We start from the raw sequence: 22,635 nt of genomic DNA, 5'->3' as shown, positions 1-22,635 counted from the left end.
TGTGGGCAGCAGATGCTCTGGGGTTGAAAGGAACAAAGAGCATTTTTCCTCTCTTTCTGTGTCTCTTCCGAGTTCCACTCTTAAATGGAATAAGAGGTAAATTAAGATGAAGGGCTCCTTCAGGAATTGTGTGCTCGGTTGTAATACAGTGACCAAAACCCCTTCAAGACGGGGTTGTTTTGCACATCATCTCCGCAGACCCAGGTTTGGCTTGTTCCCAGAGCATCCGAGATGGGTTCACTGTGTTCCCTGAAGCTGCTGCTGTGATCCGTGTGGCCTGTCCCATGGGAAGGGCCGTGCTCCTGTTGGAGCTGCTGAGGCAAGCGAAACACGCGATGGGAAGGGTGGGATAGGAGTTAGGAGGAGCCTCTTGCTGGAGGAATTTGCAGCTTTCACATGAGCTTTCTGTGTCTCCAATGGTATGTCAGGCTTAGGGCATGATAAGAGATGCTGCTGTCCCTCTGCAGGGCTCTTTAGGACGCTCAATCTCTTTCTGACATGTCACTCCTCTTCCTCACCCATTAGCCCCTAGGCAGAAGCTGCTGACTGTTACACGACTGAGACACCCGAGATCTGTCTCTATCTGCCTCTGAGACCTGTACAATTGACTTGTCATTAATACTGTAATTGGTGATAAAAACGGGGAGTAAAGAAGCCACAAACTTGCCCACATAGATTGGAGGAAGTCTCTGTTTTCCCTTTGTTTTGGAGAATGCTGGTGAAAAGCAAGTACTGTGTGACCTTGGAATGATACAGATCCACTGCTGCTCCTTTCCCCTTCCTGAAAGGGAGCTGGGAATTTGATGTTGCCCTTCTAATTCGTCTCTGTTACTGAGAAGCATTTAAATAAGGCAGATTTAAAACTGGCTGGCACGGGAGGTTTGGGCAGTGCAGCTTCTGGATGAGAGCATGAGACCCAAACTTGTGTCCCAGGGAAGGCTGCGTTAAGCCCCCACTCCAGAGTCCCAGTAAAGGGATGTGCTTACAAATGCCACAGTACACAGAATGAATCCCTGCTCCTGCCTGAAGCATGGAGCAGCTCCCTTCATCCTGCTCCTTCAAACTGGGGGCAGAATTCCTTGTGGTTGTTTCTGATGCCAGAAAACTCTGATTTTTTAATCATCATCTTTGTCCCAGGAGCTGGCTGCTCCCTCACTGCTGCTCAGAGGCCACGTGCAGTTGTATTTAGCTTATGAACTGTTCTTAGATAAAGCATCCCTGATCTGTGGGCTCCCATTGTCCTTCTGGAAAGCCACCAATCTGTTGTGTAGAGGATTGTGTCAAGGCATAAGATGAGCCTTACGAAGCACTTCCATGCCCACGTGCTGTGGCGTGGGCAATCTGTGGACTTGGGCTGTAGCTCTCTCCTCTCTCCACATAACGTGTCCAGGTTCCCTTCCAGGCTCACTTTCTTGTCCCACACTGGGTAACCTCCAGGGTTGTTTTTGGATGACTGAGCTGCCTGTTCCTAATCGGAGCAGCCCTGCCCATAGTTTGACCAAACACACGCTTGTTCTGACTTGTCTTTGGCCTGGATTGTATTCCTGGCCTGTGGGTTCCACCATCCATAATCCCTTGCACCTTTTACCCTGCTTTGTGATACTAGAGCTCAGAGTATACATCATTACAGTGATTTTAGTTCACTTTGTGTCATTCAGAGAGAAACCAAGTCCTGCCTTTAGAGCAAGCTGCACTTCAAACAAACAGGACAGCGTATGTTCAGCCTGATAAAGCAGTGCTCCTGCCACTGTGCTTTGTCCCGTGTGGTTTATCACAGAGGCTTGGTTATCAGTGGTTTTCTTTCCTTACTGAATTTTGGGAATATCACTTCTTTGAAAGAAATCTGCTCGCACTAATAAGTTTGACTGATCATTTTTGGCACCCACTCAGACCCGTTTGCTTGGCTCTGGTGGCGAGTTCCACTTTGTACTGTGAAAGCAGTCGCTTCCTGCTCGGCACTACAGCAAAATGCTCTCTGGAATGCTCTCTGGTTTTGCTGGCACGCAGCATGCTGAGCCCCTGCCATGCGGGATGGAAGTGGGAGGGCAGCGGGATGGCAGCAGTTTTGCCCAAGAGGAAGCTAACTGTCTCCTGTTAAGGGGCTGAAGGCTTGCGATCTGGAGTCAGCCTCTGTCCTTCCCCCTCCGAGTTCAGTTTAATTGTCAGGAAAATCCAGGCAGTGGGAGACTGGCTTTGGCATCGTATCTGATGAACACAGTGGGAAGGGAGGCCTGGCTGGGCAGCGGCTGTAGTTCCTGAGGATGATGGATGATGGATGAGCAGTTTCCCTGCTGGGACCGAAGGACCTGCAGTTAATTCCTGTTCCCTCTCTTCCAGGGGCCGATAGTTCTGGGTGAAGCATCACCCCCTGATCCTGCAGTAGATGATGCATCCCGTCCCGTTAGTGCTGAAGTTAAGCTGGAGCCTGGGGCTGACCGGCTGGTAAGTGCCAGCACCAGGGGTGACTGAGTCCAGATACTTCACCTTCATGAATGTGGGGTAGGGAAGGGTGTACCTTTAAGCTGTGGTGGAGAATGATGCTCAAACTGTGTGTCCAGCATGGGACTGGCCTCCTGCAGAAGCACCTCTCTGTGGCACTGCATGTGGGAGTTGCTGATGTGCTGCTGTGTGGAGCTCACCCCCTCCCACATTATTTGGGGGTTAATAAACAATAGGATTTAAACACCTTTTAGAGCAGAGTTCCTCAGGGTATGTTTGTAATACGCATTAGCATTTGGTGAAGCTTAAAAATCTTAACTAAGCCTCTCCTTCTAGCAAAAAAGTACTTCAAACTGCAAGCAGCACAATTAGCAAAGGCTTCTGAAGATGTGGCTATTAATATCTGCTTGAGTGTCACCCCTTGGAAAGGGAACTAATGATTTCAGTGAGATGCACTGGAAGCTATGCAGAGTGCCAGGTATTTATTATTTAATGCAGAAATGTAGGCCACAGACTAAAGGCTTGATGGTGCTGTTCAGCCTGGCTGTGATTACTTTTGATCCTGTGGGACACATCGACGTATTCAAGCGGAGGATTTTGGGGTTGTGCTGTAGTACTGAGAGAAGGGTGGTCCCTGCATGGCTTAAACCCTGCCTGCCAAGCTGCAGAGCTCCTTTTCCATCCTGATGGGAAGAAACAGCTTCAGTGCAAGGGGCCTGCTTGAGTTTCATGGACCAGTATTCAATGTAATTGATCCGGATCCAGCATTTCCCTTCTAGGGGACCCTAAAGCTGTCCTTGAAGTGTTTTCTCCTATCCCTGGCATGTCTTTGTCAGGTTCTCCTCATGCTGAATGAGAATATGAAATAGTGTGAAATGTTTTATTCACATCAGAGCGCAGAGGGGTTGTTAGGAGTGATTGTAATCAGGTGTCTCCTTGTTTGACACTGGCTCTCAGATGCCTGTTTGGAATGAGAGTCTGTAATTAGCTGAGCCCCAAACTCTGCTGTGTAACTGGGTACAAGGACCAGGTTTTGCTCATGACTGACGTAGTAGATGGTGCTCCAGATGAAAATGCAGCCACACTGGAGGAGCAGCAGAGGCTGGAGAGCCAGGATGCTTGGGGCTGCTGTGGATCAGGATTGACCCACTGGCATGACACAGGGGCTGGTTTGGAGCAGTGATGTTTGTCTGTTGTGTGCCCTCCAAATTCTCATGCTTTAACCCCAAAAGCACTCAAGTCCCTCCTGACTTTGTTAAAGACAATCCCATATACTTAAAAAAAACATCTCTTTGTCCTGGTTCAGGTTGTTTTAGGCATAATCTCTATAGGTACTCTGCCTGCAGGCACCTCCAGGCTTCTACAGCCGCTGCTGGAGGGCTTGTGTTTAATTAGACTTGCTGGGAAGGGTGGGGTGTTGAGTCAGAGCCTTGAGCAGCTCCAGGCCAGAGATTAGCCCAGAGCCCATTCCTGCTGCATCAGGACACTTACTGGAAGGGTATCTCTTGGGCCTCTCCTGGAGAGGTGCTTATCGTTGCAGCATTCTTTGGGCTGCTCAGAATTAGATGTGCCTCCTTGGCCTTTCCTCCCCCTCTTTCCCTCCCAGCTGGCAGAGTAAGAAACACATCTGCAGCACGGAGTAAGGGGAGGAATCCGTCCTGTCCCGTCTCCAGTTCCTCCTTGGCTCCCATCCGCTCATGCGTCCCTCCCTTGGCTGGCATTAATGCAGGATACGTGTCCTCAGGCATGGGCTAGATAATGTGGGATGGGGTTGATAATCCCTAGAAGGAGCTAATCCTATCATCAGTGGAGGGAAGGTCTTGCAGAGAAGACCTGGGAATGTCTCTTGGGAACTGGAAGCTCAGGATGTGAAGAAGTATTTTTTCCTGAAGACAAGGCTAACACAAAGCCCTGGAGAAATAGCTCTGCTGTTGACAGGGATTCATCACTCAAGTAGCAAGGGGAGTGGGAAATGAGGAAAGGTATGGAAGGAGTATTTCTGTCAGGCTTTTCCCTGCGTTAGGGGTTTGTGTCTTGTTGTAGGTGAAGACCTGAACCTGTTTGGGGTTTGGGAAACATGGGGGAGCACCGATGTGCTGGAGGGCAGCTAACAGTGGGACAGTTTAGTACTTGTTTAGTGGAAGGTGTCCACAGCAGGGGCTTGGAACTGGCTGAGCTTTAAGGTCCCTTCCAACCCAAACGTTGCCATGATTCCTGGTGTTGGGCCATGACAACTTGCCAGCAGCCAGCTTCTTTCCTTCTGTGAGAGCCCCTGGCGGTCTGCAGCTCCTGGTTTCATGTTCTACAAGCAGATGTGCTAAAGCTGAGTATTAAAACACATCCCCCAAGAGTCCTAAGGATCCTAAAGACCTGCACTTCCAGACCTCCCCTGTTCCCAAAACACAGAGCTCAGTCTGGAGCACCAATGTGATCCTAGTGTGATGAACACTCCTTGGGTGCCAGCCTGGGTGCAGGACCAGCCCTGGAGGAAGACACAGAGCTGGGCTGTATATCCAGGAGGAGGTGGTGCAAGAGCACTGGAGATGTCAGCTCCTGCAGTCCTGCTCCTTCCCGTTGCACGTGCCAGAGCGGTGGTGGGGAACACCCATCCTCAGTGTGATAAGGTGAGCCTGGGCTCCTCCTGATAAAGACACTTGGGATTGGTGCCGTCCAGTTCCTCCGCAGGAAGCAAGAGGGGTCACCCTCTACTCCCTCCCGCCTTGAACCACCATGGAGACAGGTCCTGGAGAAGGGGGAAGTTCCTCCTTAAGGACCCTCTCTGGAGGAGAAAATCAATGCCCTGTTTGAGAAGAGCTGATGAGTCATGTGCAGCCACCCTCCTGCACCGGGGGTGCCTCCGGCAGCGGTGTCATGTGAAGGCTCAGCCTTGCCAAGCTTCTGGAAACCAGCAGGGAAACCTTCAGCTCCTGCTCTGGCTTCACCTCGCAGGGAGCTGCATGGGGCTCACCTCATGCTCCTGCTGTGATCTGATTCCACCCCTGCCCTGACTGCGTGTCAAAGATGAGCCCATGGGGCTGGTCCTGCACTGGGAGCTGCCTTCTGTAGCAGCAGTGTGGAAGCCAGCAAAGCTTCTGCAACAGCAGCAGGCAGAAGTTGTCTGTGGTGGTAGAAATAGCTCTTCCTGGGTGAGTCAGGGCTCTGCTATGCTGGAAACCGTTAGTCCAGCACCTGATTGTAGTTGTTCCTTGGGTGGGGGAGTGACTGCAGGGAAGATGTTAATCAATGCAGCACCGATGCTCTGGAGATGGAGTGTGTGGCAAGCAGGGGGCTGTGGAAACATCTCAATGAGAGAAATCAGACCTTTCCTTTTGTCTTTTTTAGCAGTACTTGAACTGCATCATTGCCCTTGTGTGTGCAGAGGAGAAACCCAGCTCGAGAGGCATTGGTAGGAGGTAGCACCAGAGAAGAAATGACTTTAACCCAGGGGAGGAGGAGAAGGAGCTCTCTGAAAACAGAAGGGGCTTCAAAGACGAGACGGGGGGGGTGGATGGGTGCCAGGGATATGAACACGTTGGACCACACTGGCACGTGCTGGGGTGGAGGGCAGGAATGTCACTTGCAGGAGGCACAAAGCCTGTGTGTCCTTGGAAGCTGCACTGACAATCCCCTGTTGAGGCCAGTTGCAGTGGGAGATGTGCAGCCATTCGGTGCTGTGGCCATGCAGTAACTGATGCTCACAGCAGAGTAAAGCAGGGAGCTCTGTGTCTTTGACTTAGTTTTCACTTCTTTCCTCTGTCAAAAAGGTGTTTACTGGGCAGTTTTAACTTTATAAAGTTGGCCTCCTTACATCCCAAGCCCACAGCTTGTGTGCATACTCATTTAATGCACTTTTCCAAGCGCTGTTTGGACCATGTTTGCACAGGTAGGTAGTTAAAATGCAAATTCAGGTTTGCAGGTCAGTTCCACTCTCCCTCCCCTCCTGTTTTCCCCCAGAGTGCTTAGACAGGAGCTTGCAGCCGGGGCTTAGAGCACAGCATCAAGCTTCAGAAGCCGCCTGCGAGGTTTACAGGTGTTTATAAACTTGTTTGCACTATTGGGACAGGATGCTAAAATCTCCTTAAAGACCTTGGCCCTTCATACTCCTCAGTGGTTGCCTGTGGGGAATTGAATTCCTTGAAAGCTCTGTCCTGTACCATCCTCTTGCCAGAGCTGCTCCAAAAGAAGTCCTTACATCGCCCATCTCCCATTCATGTAGTGGTTTCTGAGCCCTTGTTTTGAAGTCCTGTGTGGAAACCCAGTGCAGAATCCTCAGCTACAAACTGGGAAGATGAACGTTGTGGCAGTTGAAGAAGCTGCTTTTATTAATTCATGATCTTTCTCATCCTTCCTTAGGGTGTTTCTGGATCCCAGCCGCTGGAGAACTTGGGTATTTCTGCTGCAAATACTCCTGATTCCCACCCCGCCAAGCCCTGTGGAGCACCAAGACCCGTCAATGGAGTTATTAACACGTAAGTTAATGGAGTTATTAATACATAAGCTCCTTGCATATTATGGGAAGAGTTTGATTGTTATGATGTTGACAAAGTCCCATTGGAAACTGGCCTGTAAATGGTACAAATGGCCTCTGGTATGGTGGAATGCTTGGAAACGTTTTGGAGGATGTGACATGCTTGAGGTTTTCTGCTGCATTCTTTTCCTGAAAATGGCACTAAACTGAGCTGTGTGTGCATGACCCAGCCTGCAGGTTGATGCATGCTGGGGGGAAGCCATGCAGTGAGCGTGTTCCAAACTCTTCCTATACGGATATTATCCATACACTTGCAAATAGTGTGATTCAGAGGTACTAGTAGCCTGCTTGCAGTTATTTTGCACACGTATCTGTAAGCACTGGCCCACATTCTGGAGATCCGGAGGAGTCCACATCCTGTTGATTTGGGAGTAAGACTTTCTGAATAATGTGTTTCTCCAAGCTGCTTTGGAGGAGAAAGTCTTTAAGTGGGTAAAGTAAAACAAATTCTGTGCTACAGGATGATTTCAGGGCTGCAGCACTTGAAAACCCTTGAATGCATGGTGCTTCAAAGTCCTCATAGTGGCTAGAGAAGCTTTGCCAGCACCACTGCACTTGCTGAGTACCTTAAGGTGGGAGGGATGGTGCAGTGGTGCAGTGTGCAAGCATAGAAAACACCGATCAGCTCACTCCCTGCTACAGCTGAAACACTGCAGGCTGTAACAGAGCCCTTTGTATGCCTGTAGCCTTTGAACCGCAGAGCTTTAGACCACAGGGCTTTAATGTTTTGCATTTTCAGAAATGAAACACTTGTAAAATATACATGAAAAGGTTCTGCAGATGAGGCACCGTGCTGGTGTCTGGGAGGTGGCCTGGGCTGGTGATGCCATGGTGCAGCGGGGTGACTGCGTGTGGACAGGGAAAGCCTTTGTAGGTAAAGCAGAAAGGTTAATGTTAACATTGCACTGATGAGAGCTGAGAGAGGGGTACTTCTCAAATACTCATCAGAATCAAGGTTTAGTGTTCTAGAATATTGTATGTTCTCTGTCTTGTGTCTCTGGCATTAAACTCATCAGGACCTGTTGTCTTAAGATGCCCTGAACTGTAATCCTGGGGGAGGCTGAGTTCTAGGATTAAAGCTGTTCAGGGCCTGGCTTTTGGTCTCGCTCTGTGTCCAGCTTTAAATGCTCGTTTTTTGTGCAGAACTTCCAGAGGGATTTTGTCAAAGGTTCTGTGTGGAAAGTGACCGAAGTCAAAGCAAAAAGGAGAGCTGGCTTAAGAAGAGCTGTAACCTGCAATGCTTTAAACTCAGCTTAGTGCGTTTGTTAATATCTGAACTGTGAACCTGGCTGGTCCTGCTGGGTGACATGGTGGGGTTGAATGAATAACAGCGTCTTTCTCGCTCTCTTATCTTCTCGGGCAGTCTTCAGCCTGGCCTGGCAGAACATGCTCAGGGAGATGGCCAGGAAGCTGAGGAGCTCTTGCATAAAAAGCAACGACTCAACATGGTTTCTTCATCTTCGGATGGGACGTGTGTAGCAGCTCGCACTCGCCCAGTGCTGAGCTGTAAGAAGCGGCGGCTCGTTCGGCCGAGCAGCATCATGCCCCTTTCCAAAAAGGTTAGTGCTGGTTGGGGTTTGGATGCACACCAAAGAGCCCGGTGAGGTTCTGATGCATTGGCCCAGCGTGCTTTTGCTCTTTGCATGAAGAGATCTCCCTGGTTTGGGAACTGAAACTCTGGTGTGGGTTTTCTTCTCTAAAACCAACCAGCCTGAGGTGAACACCAGGCCAGATAGTTCAATATGACCCAGTCTGAGCAGTTGAAATAAGTTCTGAAGGGTCAAGTATCAGGAAACCTTAACTGTGAGCACAGGGATGAACACAGCCCCAGGAACTTGCTGCTACTTGCTCAAAGGAAAACTACAATTGTCTGACCTGGAATATGTGGGATGTCTCACAAGAGGCCTGCCAAGGTGATGGTGTTCGCTTCCGCTGCTCAATGCTGTGATTGTTCCTGGTTTTGTTTTCATTCAGGTTTTTACTTTATACTCCTCTCCCGTATGCAGAATTCGGTGGCAATGCAGTTTGCTGCCTGCATGAGGAAAAGCCATGCTTCATTCTTTTTAATTTCTCTTAGGAATGCCATAAGCTGTCAGTTGGAGGATAGAGAGTTAGAAATTGAGGCCGTAAAGACCTTTTTGTGCATGCAGCTCTCATGCCTGCAGAACCAGAAATGGCTGAAATCCGCTTACCTTTGAGTAAGAGCGTTTCAAGTCAAACTTTACTACGAGGGTTTGGGGGGGTTCACTCTGCAGGTGTTGGGGTTATAAAGAGAAGCTCAAAAAGCAACATTTTTCTGAGCAAAATAGGTTCCTGTTCAGCTGAGTTGGCTTTAACTGCTGACTCGTTTGCAGTCTTACCTGGTAGAGCTCTGCACTGACTGCTGGCAGGGTCTTCAGTGATTTGGAAGTTTATGAACTATCACATAGGTGATGCTGACTCGTGCACTGTGTTTGAAGAAGGGGCTGTTAATTCTGTGTTAGGTTTTCATTAGTCATCAGGTACATTTGATAATTAGTGATGGTTCAGAAGAGCTGTTCCAAAGGGTAGATGATGTGTCGGATAGCAGAGCATTTCTGTGGACTCCCCCAGTTATTTGGGAGTATCACGGAATCCCAGACTTGTTTGGGTCACAAGGAGCCTTAAGTTCATCCAGCTCCAACCCCTGCCACGAGAAGGGACCCCTTCCACTGGAGCAGCTTGCTCCAAGCCCCTGTGTCCAACCTGGCCTTGAGCACTGCCAGGGATGGGGCAGCCACAGCTTCTCTGGGCACCCTGTGCCAGCGCCTCAGCACCCTCACAGGGAAGAGCTTCTGCCTAAGAGCTCAGCTCAGTCTCCCCTCGGGCAGGTTCAAGCCATTCCCCTTGGGCTGTTCCTACAGGCCCTGATGGGCAGGGTTACCTCCTGTCTTGCACAGCATCCTGTTCATAAAGCCCTGCAGGGTGTTAATTCTCAGTGATGGTACAATGCTGCTGATTCATCCTCATGTGTAATCCAGAGCAACCACGAGATCCTCTAGGCACAACTGCTGCTTAGTTCCCTCTTCCTCCTCTTTGCTGAGCACTGAAGTGCCCACTTGTTGCATTTGCCCTCAGTGATATGTGTTTTTTGGTTTAGATGATATTTATTTTGGGTTGTTTCTCTTAATTTGTAACCATGAGTGGGTATCCAGCTCTTCTCTTCAAGGTGCTTCCAGCCCTTCCCAGTGCTGGTGTTACTTGCTAAGGATCAAAGACACCTCTTCCATCCTTGATGTCATTAATTGAAATTATTTGGGTATTGCTAGCCTCAGAACAGACTTCTGCAGGCTCCACTTTGATGCATCGTAGGTTGCTGTCTCTGTATGGGATTTACATCCCGTTGTGCCTCTGCCTACACTGGTTTCATATAAATAATGTCTGTATGAAGTCTGTAAATCTGTGAATTGAAGCTCAAAACCCACCCTTTTTCAGTTCTTAAAGATGTGCCTGTAAGTGTCAGCAGATGGCTTGGCATGCAGTGATATCTGTCTGACCCATCTGAACAAAAAGGGCTCTGCTTTTATTCCCCCTTTCTGACAACTGAGTTCTGCTGCCTCATGGTTTTTATAAATGAGGTTTCAACCTAGATAAAATCAAACACTTTTAGGCCAGTTGAGTCGATGTGGAGCTGCCTGTGCTGGTGAGTAGCAGTTTTCAGCTGTGTTTATGCAAAGCGAGTCCAGGTTAAATGAACAGGTTTTATACAAAGTACTCAAAAGAAACCCCAACAAAGGAAACCCGGCAGCCTTCAGGATGCTTTTCATGAGCTATCAAATGGAGCATGGCAAGAGAGCCCTTAGACCTCTCATATGTTGACTCTGTTCTCTGTCCCCTGCTCAGGTCCATCGCAACAGCCTGGTGCGATGTAGCTGTGACGTGAACCCTTCATGTGCTCTGTGTGGCACTCGAAGTGCAGCGACTCTGGAGATCCAGTACGATGCCCCCTTGCTGGAGCGCCTCTCCCAACTGGACTCATGTGTTCATCCTGTCCTGTCATTCCCAGATGGTAAGAGCTCAGCTCAGTCTCCCCTCGGGCAGGTTAAAGCCATTCCCCCTCGTCCTCTCCCTACGGGCCCTTGTCCAGAGCCCTTCTCCAGGTTTCTTGCAGGCCCCCTTAAGGTACTGGAAGCTGCTTTAAGGTCTTCCTTGAGCCTTCATCTGCAGGTATTTTTAGGAGTAGAGCATTTACAGCAGATACTGGGGGGGGGGCAGGGCCTGGGAAAGCATTCCACCTGAAATCAGCTCTGCTATGGACACGTGTTAATGGGAGCCTGACCTAGAGGAACCAAGTGCCTGGGAGTGTTCCAGTACCTGCGTCTTCGTCACTATAAACCCCCTTGAGAAGTATTTGCTTCTGTAGAGTTTATTCATCTGTATACAATTATTTGTGGGTTGGTTGAAGTCACTTTTTGACCTCATAAGGAGTTGTAAATGATCTTTCATGCTTCAGAGGGTACAGTAAGAAGGGATGTTCCCTTTAAGACACTTGTTTCCCTCTGTTATGTATAAGGGTTAAGGAATAACTAACCAACCTTGACTGTGGGGCAGTCACACATTTCATGTCTAGGGACTTTTCCCAAGGGAAAATAAGTCGTTTCCAGAGTCTCCTGCTCCCTAAGCTGCCAAAGTAACTGCAGGCCTGTTCTTTGCCTGAAAACTATTGGCTTGCATGAGATTGGTGCCCATCTGTCATCTTTGTCCTCTGGTCACAAAACAAAGCACCACAATTGATAGGGGCCAGTGCCTGTGTCAGGAGAGTGAGTAAATCACAGCAGTTCCTTTCCTTGATAGGAGAATGTGGCTACTCAAGGTGTAGAACAGAGCTGGAGGGTGTGCATCCCTGCTCCTCGTGGCGATGTGAAGTGGTTGTTCCGGGTTAAGACACGGGGTTAATGGGGGTGGGGGGGTTGTGTTAAAATCCAGACTTGGTGTGACAGCAGGAAATGCACAGAGTGTCTGGGAACAATTAATCTGGCATCTCCCAGCAGCACTATATTTAAAACAGATTAAAATAGTCAATTTGTGCTATTTTTATTAACTAAATCCCTCCCCCCCTACCCCAAAGGCACATCTCAGTAAGGAACACTGCGGGAATTTAACACTCAGAACTCCCAAAGCAGGAATTTCTCTCCTGATTTCACAGCACTTGTAATTCTGTGTCCGTCGTGTTCAGTCTGGTATCCTGGGAAGTGCTGAGAAAAGACTGGTGTGTGTATTGCAGCGTAGCCACCAGGCACATCGGAATCATAGAATCATGGAATGGGTTGGGTTGCGAGGGACCTTAAAGCTCATCCAGTTCCAACCCCTGCCGTGGGCAGGGACACCAGGTTGAGTTCTCTCATCCCATATTCACTTCCCATTTTCCTGGGGTCAGGTGCAGGCAGCTCAGGCAGTGAAAGATCCGTTCTGGCCATATGGGATGAAAAGCTTTGGGGTTTTGGGGATGGGGTTAATTCTGTCCCCATGCATCCACCCAGGCACTGTGTGCAGGCACCTGACCTTTGCAGGCAGCACGGAGGTGTCTCTGTGCCTCTGAGTGTTCATCCGTTGCTGGTGGTGCTGCTCTGGGGACTGACCGTGGCAGTGAACTGCTCCATGGGCATAAGGCTTCCTGGAGGAGTGGATGATGTTTTCCGACGGAGCCTGGCCTGGGCGCAGGGAGCATGTGCTGACTTTCACTTTGAGCCGGTCTCTGCGGGCTCCTCCAGTGCCAGCAGCAGGGATCTCCGGAGCAGTTTGCCAAGGGCAGGATTGCGGGCGCCGCGGGAGGAGGAAAGATCCCTCCTGCTGCTGGCATCGCGATTTTCACCCCATCCCCTTCGCTGCCGCTTCATCCCCTCCCTCCCCCTCGTTCTGGGGGGTTTCTCCTCTGGCTCCTCGCTGGGGATGCTCGTTCGGATGATGTAATAATGCCGGTGAGGATGGGGAGAGCCGGGAGAGCCGCGGTTGCCATCTGCTGGTCCCCGGGAGCCCTGCAGCACTCGGCCGAGGAGGAGGAGGAGGAGGGAAGGAAGTGCCGCTGGTGTCGCTGCACGGGCTCTGGTGCAGCCAGAGCTGACAGAGGGTAGTGGCAAGCGCTTTCTGCTGGCAGCATTTTGTCTTGCTTTTTTTCCCTTCCATTCAACCCATCTTCTCTTCCCGCAGCCGTGAGGGGTGCTGAGATGGACTCAACTCTGAAGGGAAAGGAAAAGATTGCCCAGGAGAAGAGGCCATTTTCCCAAAGCCAGGCCATTTCAGCACAGTGATGCTGCAGCATCCATAAAGGGCTGTTCTCTTCTTTGGGACATAGAATCCCAGACTGGTTTGGGTTGGAAGGGACCTCAGAGCTCCTCCAGCTCCAACCCCTGCCGTGAGCAGGGACCCCTTCCACTGGAGCAGCTTGCTCCAAGCCCCTGTGTCCAACCTGGCCTTGAGCACTGCCAGGGATGGGGCAGCCACAGCTTCTCTGGGCACCCTGTGCCAGCGCCTCAGCACCCTCACAGGGAAGAACTTGTCTCCACAAACCAGTGGAGTGGCTGCAGAGCTGCTGTTGCTCTGTGATAGCCCTTCCTTAGCAAACGGATGGGCTTTAACCATCGAGGTACTTGAAACGCAGCTGATCTGGCTTATTACTGAGAGATAAGTTCCCCCATTAATCACAGCCAGCTCCAGCCTGTGCTCTGCCTGGATCTGCTGGGGCTTTCCAGTCCCTGGAATTGGTGATCCCCACCACTGAGGCTACCAGCAAGGCTTGAATTGCAGTTCCCCAGTCCCACAGCAGCTCCTAATTGCCTCCACATCCCTTCTGCAGGCACAGAGCTGTGCATTGTGCATTACTTGGGCAGGGCCTGGGAAGGTTCATCTCTGCTCAGGGTTGCTTCAGAGCCCCTGTGAAAGTGTCGTGAGCTTGAGAGATGAGGGGGGGGGATGTTTGTTCTGTTGATGCTCATCCTTGGTGCTTTTAACTCCTCACTGGGGCAGCGTGAGCTCCCATCGGGCTGTGTGTCCTGCTGGCAGCCAGGGGACCTTACACGTGTACTTGGAGAAGATGAATTCTCAGTCGTTCTCCTGTTAACCCTAAAGGTTCTAATGCTTTCCCCATCTAGGATGTTGTCTTTCAAGCACACAAAAGAGAGCTGAGTCTTGGAAGAGGCACAGACAGCAGTGTTTGATGATGAAATCTGAAGTCTGAAGCTATGGCTATGAAAAGCTTATTTGTGAGACTCCTGAGGCTGGAGTAGTGTGCTACTCCAGTTAGTGGGTTTTGCATAGTCTGCCTTAGCCTGTCTGCACAAGGAATACGCTGAATGATCTCATTAGTGTTCTTGTCTTTCAGCTAAGGTCAGGAGCACTCCTCTCTGTGGATTCTGTTGAAATGGAGTTTGAGGAATGTGAGCAAAAGCAGAGTCTGCTGAATTTCACAGCACTTCAGCATATTTGTGCTCATTGTGAGACAGCATCTTTAAAGAGGGGCAGGTTCTCTGGATTACTGTGATCTGTGGTATGCACAGAAACGTGAGGCTCAGAAGGCATCACAGAATTAGTTCACTGGGAAGGGGCCTTAAAGCTCCTCCAGCTCCAACCCCTGCCACGGGCAGGGACCCCTTCCACTGGAGCAGCTTGCTCCAAGCCCCTGTGTCCAACCTGGCCTTGAGCACTGCCAGGGATGGGGCAGCCACAGCTTCTCTGGGCACCCTGTGCCAGCGCCTCAGCACCCTCACAGGGAAGAGCTTCTGCCTAAGAGCTCAGCTCAGTCTCCCCTCGGGCAGGTTCAAGCCATTCCCCTTGCCCTGTCCCTACAGGCCCTTGTCCCAAGCCCCTCTCCAGGTTTCCTGCAGCCCCTTTAGGCACTGGAGCTGCTCTAAGGTCTCCCCTTCAGGAGCCTTCTCTTCTCCAGGCTGCCCCAGCCCAGCTCTCTCAGCCTGGCTCCATCCCTCGCAGCAGCTCCATGGCCTCCTCTGGCCTCACTCCAACAGCTCCACATCCCTGCAGTGTTGGGGACCAGTTACCAAATCATTACCTGTGAGATCTCTGCTTCCTGGTGCTGCTTGACCCAACCCCTGCATGGGGAGCTCCAGCAGCATCTCTGCTCTTGGAGCCTCTCAGGTGTGCTCACTCACACAGCCCTGGTTAGATGATGGAGGTGCCACGTCAGGCAGATGAATGTCACAGCACTTGGTTGGCTTTTGGCTTGATCTAAATTTGAGGGTTTAAATTGGATTTCTCTCTTCCAAGCCTGCACCTCTGTAGATTTGATGTGCTGAGATAGCTGAGATTCTTGGAAGTCAGATCTGATACAGCAGAATTGAGCGTGGCAGTACATGAGGTACCTTCAGTGCTGGGCACACGGTTTGCCTGGCAAAGGCTTCATTCTCCTGCCAGGATATACTTGAGTTGTGAATCCTGGAGGAATCCTTCTCTCAAAGAGCTTCAGATTAGAAACCTTGGGTCCTTACACTGCAGGTCCTCCTGAACCTGAGGAAGGTGTAAGCAAGCCTGGGTTTTCATGTTGATGCCTGTGTGTTTGTTGAGGGCTGTTCTTCCTGGGATGATGATGGTTCCTCAGCTTTCTGGTGCCATCCTGTAATGAACTGGAATGCTGTGCTTTGCACCCCTCTGCAGATGTGCCCACGAGCCTGCACTTCCAGGGCATGCTGAAGTCTCAGTGGCAGAACAAACCCTACGAGAAGATGAAACCACCCAAAAAGCTCTCGCTGAAGCACAGAGCCCCTCTGCCTCCCAGCAGCCTGCCTGACCCTGCTCGCAAGGACCGCCACAAGCTGGTGAACTCCTTCTTCACTGCAGCCAGTAAGTGCCCTCCCTGCCTGCACCGTGCTTTTGTGTCCAACAAACAGCCCTGGATCTGAGTGGGGAGAGGAGGAGGAGGAGATTCCCTTCCAAGTGAGCTCTGGAGGATGAGGCTGGAGGTGACGTGTGTGCAGGTTTAACTCAGGCTGCTCTCGGTGTGTAGGGGCCTCCTCTTGGTCACTCTGAGGCTGTGCTCACACTGGCACGGGCAGTTCTGAGCCTCGTCCTTGCCCTGAGCACATCTCAGCGTCCTGATGGTGATGAGCCCTGCATTTGTGGAGCTGGTGAACCCTGCCCGAGCCTCCTGTGCCAGCAGAAAGAGAGGTGAAAGCAGGTGTTTCATAGCTCTTTCTCTGTTCCCCTCCTCAGAGCGCTCACATCCAAAAGCCCAAGCAGACAAGGCACACAGGCCACCTTTAGACGATTTTACGGCCGTGGCCAAGGCCGAGAGAGCGCCAGAGCGCTCGCTTGTCCAGCCTCCTGCCCATGACAAAAAGCGATTGCGAGACTGCTCATCTGAGAGGAGTGAAGGTAGGCTCCCACAGCCAGGGCTCTCGGGGGGAGCTTGGGCTTTGCTGCATACCCAGCCCCTCTCTCCCCCTTCAGCCTTGGAGAGGGGGCAGCGCTCTGCTTCTGGGCCTTGGCACCACCGCAGCATCGCCTCGTGGGCTCTAACTGCTTCTTCCCTCAGGGCCTCTCAGGCTGGCAGCCACCACCAGAAGGTGCTTCTCTTTCATGCAAGGTGCTCCTCAGCACTGGCCGTTTCTGGTGCACAGGGTCCTTTCCTCTCCACCACCTCCACTGCCCTTTGGGGTTGCTTTGCTAACGTCATTCTTTCCTCTCTCCCACCCTCCTTGTGTAGTGTTGAAGCATCACACGGACGTCGGCGGCCCAAGCTACTTGTCAGCAGCTGCAAGCCCCACACCTCACAGCCCTATAGCCCGGCAACTGTCCACCTCCTCAGAAGGCTCTGCTCCTGCCAGTGCGAGCTCCCAGGGCACCTCCAGCACCGCTGTGAGTATCTGCTGCCTTGGAGGGGTTTCTGAGCTCAGCTCCATCACATCGTAGGCTTGCGAATGCTTGGTGCTTCTCTTGGCGTGCTGAACCCACCAGGTCAGCTGCTGGTAGGGTTGCTGGTCCCGTTTTACTCGGGCTGTGGGTCTGCTGGGGTTCCTGGATTGATGTTGGCTGTGCAGAGCCAGTCAGCTGCAGTGACAGGTTCACTGTCAGCTGGTAAAATGTTCCTGTTCTCCGTAGGCCCCTGGCTTTGTTCCATATCAGGGCTTTGGTTTCTGCTGCAGCAGTTGCTGAACTCACCCCGTCTTCTCAGACACAGTCAGCCTCCTGGAGCCATCAAATCCCAGACTGGTTTAGGTTCGAAGGGACCTTAAAGCTCATCTGGTTCCCACCCCCTGCCACGGGCAGGGACACCTTCCACTAGAGCTAGATTGGAGCATCCTGGTCTGCATCTGCTCCCTGGTGGCTCAGTCAGGGCTCGTTGTTGACAGTGCCATGGTGGGATGTCCATGCTGCCATGGCAGTAGGTGCCCACCCACTGTATCCTCATCCAGCCTAAGTCAGTGTTGGGGTTTGGCTGTGCCAGGTCCCACAGAGACCCTGGTGAATGGCAGGAGGCTCCATTAGGAAGAGGGACTGTTTGTATATCAAGCAGATCCATGAGCATTCGTGTCACTGCACTGGCAGCGCTGCTGTCACACGTCTGGGGGAGGTTTTTGGATAGACAGATGGTAGGAGAGCACCCAGTGTTCAACCAGGTTTAAATAGATACACGTGGAGCTTATTTCTGTCTTAGGAGGACTATTCCAGTCCAAAGCCCGATTCAGATGGAAGCTATGGGGCTCTTAGTGCAGCTCCCAGAACCCGCTATGAGCTCAGCTGACTCCTTCCTCCTCTGCCACAGTGGCACCTATGGTGGGTGCAGGCCCTGCAGGGCCATGAGCGGGGCTGCTGTGTCCAGACAGGATGGTTGTTCCCTGATGGTCTCCCCACTTCCTTTAGATTGACAGGAGGGATTTCTGGTTGGAAGAGCTCTTCAGGAAGCAGCAGGTGAACTCCATTCTGACACACATTGGTTCTGGAATGTCTATAAGTCATAAAAGGCCATTCTGTATGAGGCCACATCATTTTCCATGCCCATTCAGGGCTTAACATGACAAAGCCTGCAACCCTTTCTCACCTGGTTCTTGTCTTCATGTTACAGCAGCCGAGGAGGAGGAGAGGCGAAAGTTCATTTGATATTAACAACATTGTCATCCCAATGTCCGTTGCTGCAACGACTCGTGTGGAGAAACTGCAGTACAAAGAGATCCTCACACCCAGGTACGGGCCTCATCCCAGCTCCTGCGGTTCTTCTTCCTTGGAAACGAGAGGAAGCTTGGGAACCATCTGATGGTACCATTGAGGGACACTTGCTAAGTGAGGTCTCCTTGTGCAGAGCCATCCTCTTGTCTTGTGTCCTGCTGCAATGCAAAGCACATTGAGTCCCTGGTGGGTCCCATCTGCACATGCCCAGGCTGGGTGGTGGGTGCCTGGGCTGGGTGAACACTGGGGTACAGGATGAGGGCTTGGGGGCTCTCAACACCAGGAGAAGCTCTCCCATGCCTGGGCAGTGGGAACTGGAAGTTTGCCCTGCCCAAACTGAGTGCAGGAGGTGAGGCCTTGTTTGGATGCTCTTGGATTAACACTGGTTGAGACCTGGCATGCTGCAGCACTGGTCCAGGCAGCCCCCTTCCCAGTCCTTCTTTTTCCTCCCCAGTTTTCCATGTGTCTGTCCCAACTTACTTCTGTCTTCCTCCTGGTGTTGCATGCTCTTCCCAGGGGGAGCAGGGAGGGAGCCTGTTGCTCAGCCAGAGGAAGAGGAGGAAATGCTGCAGCATCTGCTCTGCTTCCTCTGTCCTTGGCCGGCTGCAGCAGTACCAGGATCTGGGATGCAGTGGGAGGACACTGGTGGCCTCACTCTCCATTCCTGACCCTCCCAGTGGGGAAGGGCATCTCCTGCCTGGCCCCCAGCACCGCACTCAGAGGGTGCAAACCCACTGCGTAAAGATGGAGCAGGGGAAGGGTAAAACCCTCATCTGAGAGCACAGGAGGGGTTTGGGCAGACAGATCGGCCACTTGGCTTCAAACTGAGCCTAAGTTTGCTGCTCATGGCGGCAGGCTTGGTTTTCTCCTTCCCCAAAGGACAGTGGTGGTGGGTGCAGGGCAAGTGCTGTGTCCATTGCTGAGCACCCTCTCTGTGCCTTGCAGCTGGCGTGAAGTGGATATCAGCGCTCTGAAAGCGAACCCTGATGAAGACAATGAGGAGGTGAGAAGGATTTTGTCCCCAGTTTAATGTGGGATGGGGCTGGCAGCGGCTGAAGAGTGTCCATGAGGGATGCTGAAGGGAGTGGGTGCAGGGGCCTCATCCTTTCCTGCAGCACAATGGCCTTGTTGGCCTGGCAGAACCAGCCTGGGGGTGGTGGTTTCTTTGCAGGAAGGGTGTGATCAGGCAGAGGATGGATTTACTGCCTGGGTACAGCTGGGTCTGGGCTCTGATGCCTGCCAGGAGACGTCTCTGGGCATCAGTCTTTCTATAGAACAGTCCAGTGAAGGAATCAGGAGCAGTTGTTGTTGTTTCAGCTGAACTGACAGTGATGGTATTTCCTTAAAGCCCTTTGAACGCTTTCACCCTGGGATCAGTGGTTTTCCTTTGGATTCTGGTTCCCAGTCTCCTCCTGGAGGCTCAGTTTAGCAAGGTGCTGCTCACTGGTGGCATCTGCCTCCCTCCAGAGCATGAAAACTTGCATCCACACCGGACAGACTGCACGTGGCTGCGTATTTAATACATGAAAGCTCTGACCAGGGCCTGTCCCCTTCCCTTGCAGGTCGAGGACTTGTCTGATGCAGCCTTCTCTGCTCGGCACAGCAAGTGTGAGGAGATGGAGCGGGCCCGGTGGCTCTGGAGCACGAGCGTGCCCCCGCAGCGGCGCGGCAGCAGGTACCCGCAGCCCTCGAGTGCACAGAGCGTGGTGCAGTGGGCTCCTGGTGGCCCCTGTGCCATTCCCAGCACTGGGATGCAGTGTTAGATTGGCTGAGCCATGCAGACGGTGTGCTGTTGGTCCGTGCTTTGGTCACCATCACAAGAGCAGCCCTGCCCAGGGGCCAGTGAAGTTCCACATCAGCGCTGTCCCTTTGGGTTGGAAGCAAGGAGGGATGCCCCAGCTCGGGAGTACAGAGGGCAGTGAAGGGGCTGAGCACGGGGCATTGGTGGTTCCCAGCCTGGTGCTGTCGCATCTCTCTGCTCAGCCACTTTGAGCAGTGCCTGCAGTCCCATGCGTGTCCTCGCGTTCCTCTGCTCCCTTGATGCTCGGTTCCCCTCCTGCAGCGTCGCTCTGGGAGTGGGTGTCTGGAAGAGCTCACAGCTTCCAAGTGCTGAGCTCATCAGAAACCTGCCCAAGGAGGGATCTCCTCCTCCCCACTTGATCTGCGATGCTTTGAGCAGGGCTGAGCGCCCCGGAGCTGCAGCTGGGGCAGGCGCGCGCCCGCCTCTCTCTGGCTGTGGGTTCAGTTCAGCCCTGCTGGTCCCTGCAGATGCAAAGGCAGCTTCTGCCACGCTCCGTTTGTGCCTCGTTTCACCCATTTCCCAGAGCTTCATCCCAGGGGTTCAGGAAGAGGCCTCTCTGGTCCTGCTGCCAGCAGGAGAGCAGCTTGGCCATGGCCAAGGACTGGGTGTCCCTGCTCTGCTGGCTCTCATGTGGTGTTATGGGCCTGTTTGAGCCCATGTGTGCTCCTTGCTGTGGAGTCCCTGAGCCAGGCAACACCTGGGGTGAACTCCCTTGGTTCCCCTTCAGTGTCTGCCTCTGAGCTGCTCCAGCAGATCCTGCCTCATGGATTGGGTTGGCTTCTCCCTGTAGCAGGTTTTAACCAGCTCCTTGATGGAGCCCATTGAGTCCCTCCAGCTGCTGCTGCGGTGCAGCTCTTGTGTGGGCCCGCTTAGGGCTGGGTTTGTGTGTTCTGGTGAAGCTCTTGGCCCAGGTAGGTGTTGGAAGCTGATCCTTGGCAGCCTTTGGTGTTTGGGTTCACCTTGAGGAGCTGCACATGGATGGGGTGGCTCTGGGGTTTCTCTGTCTGCAGCCTGCGGCTCTGCTGCCTGGGGGTCTCTGTAGGTGCTCAGGCTTGGTTTAAGTGTTGTGGAGTGTGGAGGGTTTGCAGTGCTCCTCCTCCTGCGTTCCCAGCATCACTGGTTCACCGCTCTCTGTTCTTGAGCCGCCCATGGCCTCACATGGCCCTGGGACGGGGCGGTGGCAGCACCCAGAGGAAGCAGCTCTGACCTCACGGGGTGGCTTCTCTCAAGTGGTGCTGCTGCAGCACTCGCAGCGTGGGAGATGTGTGGGACTCGTAACACGGGGAGAGCAGCGTCGGGGTGGGAAAGCCACATCGAGACTGGAGATGGGATAAAGCTGAGCCTGGATGAGTTCAGCTCCTGGCAGCAGCATCCCCAGCGCGAGTGTGTCCCCAGCAGGGGGGGCCTGGGCTGGCACCGGAGCCCCGGTGTTGGTGACCCCAAACCGGGCTCTGAGGCCTGTTCCTCCCTCAGGTCTTACAGATCGACGGACGGACGGACGACCCCTCAGCTGGGGAACCCCTCGACCCCGCAGCCGGCATCCCCCGACCTGGGCAGCTGCCTCTCGCACCCGGAGCTGCCCCACAGCCACTCTCCGCGCAGCCCCATCAGCCCCGAACTGCTCTCTGCCCCCCTGACCCCGCTCTGCCGGGACTCCATGCGGCTCCTCTCCAGCGAGGACACCCGGTGCTCCACGCCTGAGGCCGGCTTCGACGAGCAGGTGGGTCCCGGCTCCGGCTCTGGGCTTGTTCCTGGAGGCGGTGGGATGGGGCGGTCCAGGGGATGCTGCAGGTGATGCTCATCCCCTCCGGAACCTGCAGGGGCAGCAGTGGGCTCGGTTTGGAGGAGGAGCTTTCCCGGAGGGGTTTCCATGTCCTGGTGTCTCTCCCCTCCAGGCCGTGCAGCCCTGGGAGCGCCGAACCTTCCCGCTCTCGTACGACCCCCGGACAGAGTGCGAGGACCAATGTGACCCCCAGGACCGGTTATCGCGCTGCACCCGGCGCACGTCGGGCAGCAAACCCTGCCGGGAGCCCGATGGCACTTCCGCCCTGCCCACCCCGGGCAGCCTCAAGAGCCGCCCCCCCCCAGCGACACCCTCCTCTTCCTCCTCCTCCTCCTCCTCCTCCTCCTCCTCCGCAGCAGTTCAGCGGCCAGCGCACAGATAGAGACACACGGGAAGACATGAGCAAAACCAACACAGAACTAACTCTTGGCATTAAAGCTTCCAAAATCTGCGTTTGATATTCAAACATCCTGCCGGGAATTTTCACAGTTTTTAGTGAATTTAAGGAATTTAGAAACTGGCTTGTTTTTTGTTTTTTTTTTTTTTGTTCGTTTTCCTTTTTTTTTTTTCCTGTTGTTTTTTGGTTTTGTTTCTTTTTCTTTTGTTTTTTCTCTCCGTGTTTCCGCGTCCCACGAAGGAGCCCCCAGAGCGCTCCCAGCGCAGCGAGGCCCGGGGAGGGGAGCAGCCCCCAGCGCCCTCCCCTCTGAGCTGCCTGAGCTCAGCCCAGGGTTGAGCAGGCCTCGGGGGCAGCCTCCAGCAGAAGCCTGGCCCCTCCGCAGTCAGTGCTGAAAGGCGATGCCCTGGGCTCCAGGTATCCCAAAGGGGGGGCTCTGCCTCTGGGCCGCCTCCTCCTGCCTTCTCCCCTGGGTTGGGAGCAGCTCCTTTCCCACCGGGGAGGGAAGGACGGAGCCTTTGGAGCCGCGTTGGAGGAGCGGGATTTGGGGAGCAGCCCTG

General features: G+C 53.0%; 1 protein-coding gene across 3 annotated transcripts in view; it reads left to right on the top strand.

Moving 5' to 3' along the window:
- The window catches only part of KANSL1 (KAT8 regulatory NSL complex subunit 1), an 87,607-nt gene extending 65,475 nt beyond the window's left edge, over positions 1–22,132 (top strand). For 2 of the 3 annotated variants that reach the window (XM_061367871.1, XM_061367870.1), the window contains exons 4-15: positions 2,338–2,442; positions 6,793–6,908; positions 8,331–8,526; positions 10,829–10,994; positions 15,590–15,775; positions 16,145–16,306; positions 16,638–16,789; positions 17,997–18,115; positions 19,043–19,100; positions 19,660–19,772; positions 21,372–21,618; positions 21,794–22,132. In XM_061367871.1, the coding sequence (XP_061223855.1) occupies positions 2,338–2,442; positions 6,793–6,908; positions 8,331–8,526; positions 10,829–10,994; positions 15,590–15,775; positions 16,145–16,306; positions 16,638–16,789; positions 17,997–18,115; positions 19,043–19,100; positions 19,660–19,772; positions 21,372–21,618; positions 21,794–22,063 (1,890 nt within the window). In that variant the 3' untranslated portion in view covers positions 22,064–22,132. The remainder of the gene's footprint in view (positions 1–2,337; positions 2,443–6,792; positions 6,909–8,330; positions 8,527–10,828; positions 10,995–15,589; positions 15,776–16,144; positions 16,307–16,637; positions 16,790–17,996; positions 18,116–19,042; positions 19,101–19,659; positions 19,773–21,371; positions 21,619–21,793) is intronic. The other variant, XM_061367872.1, reaches the window with a different exon arrangement.
- The last annotated feature ends 503 nt before the right edge of the window (positions 22,133–22,635 follow it).

This window comes from Neopsephotus bourkii, unplaced genomic scaffold, assembly GCF_033783945.1.
Source record: "Neopsephotus bourkii isolate Nb327-2 ecotype Australia unplaced genomic scaffold, CSIRO-AGI_Nbou_v1 NB_1400, whole genome shotgun sequence".
NCBI classification, from domain to species: domain Eukaryota; kingdom Metazoa; phylum Chordata; class Aves; order Psittaciformes; family Psittacidae; genus Neopsephotus; species Neopsephotus bourkii.
This window is presented reverse-complemented; position numbering and strand designations above follow the sequence as displayed.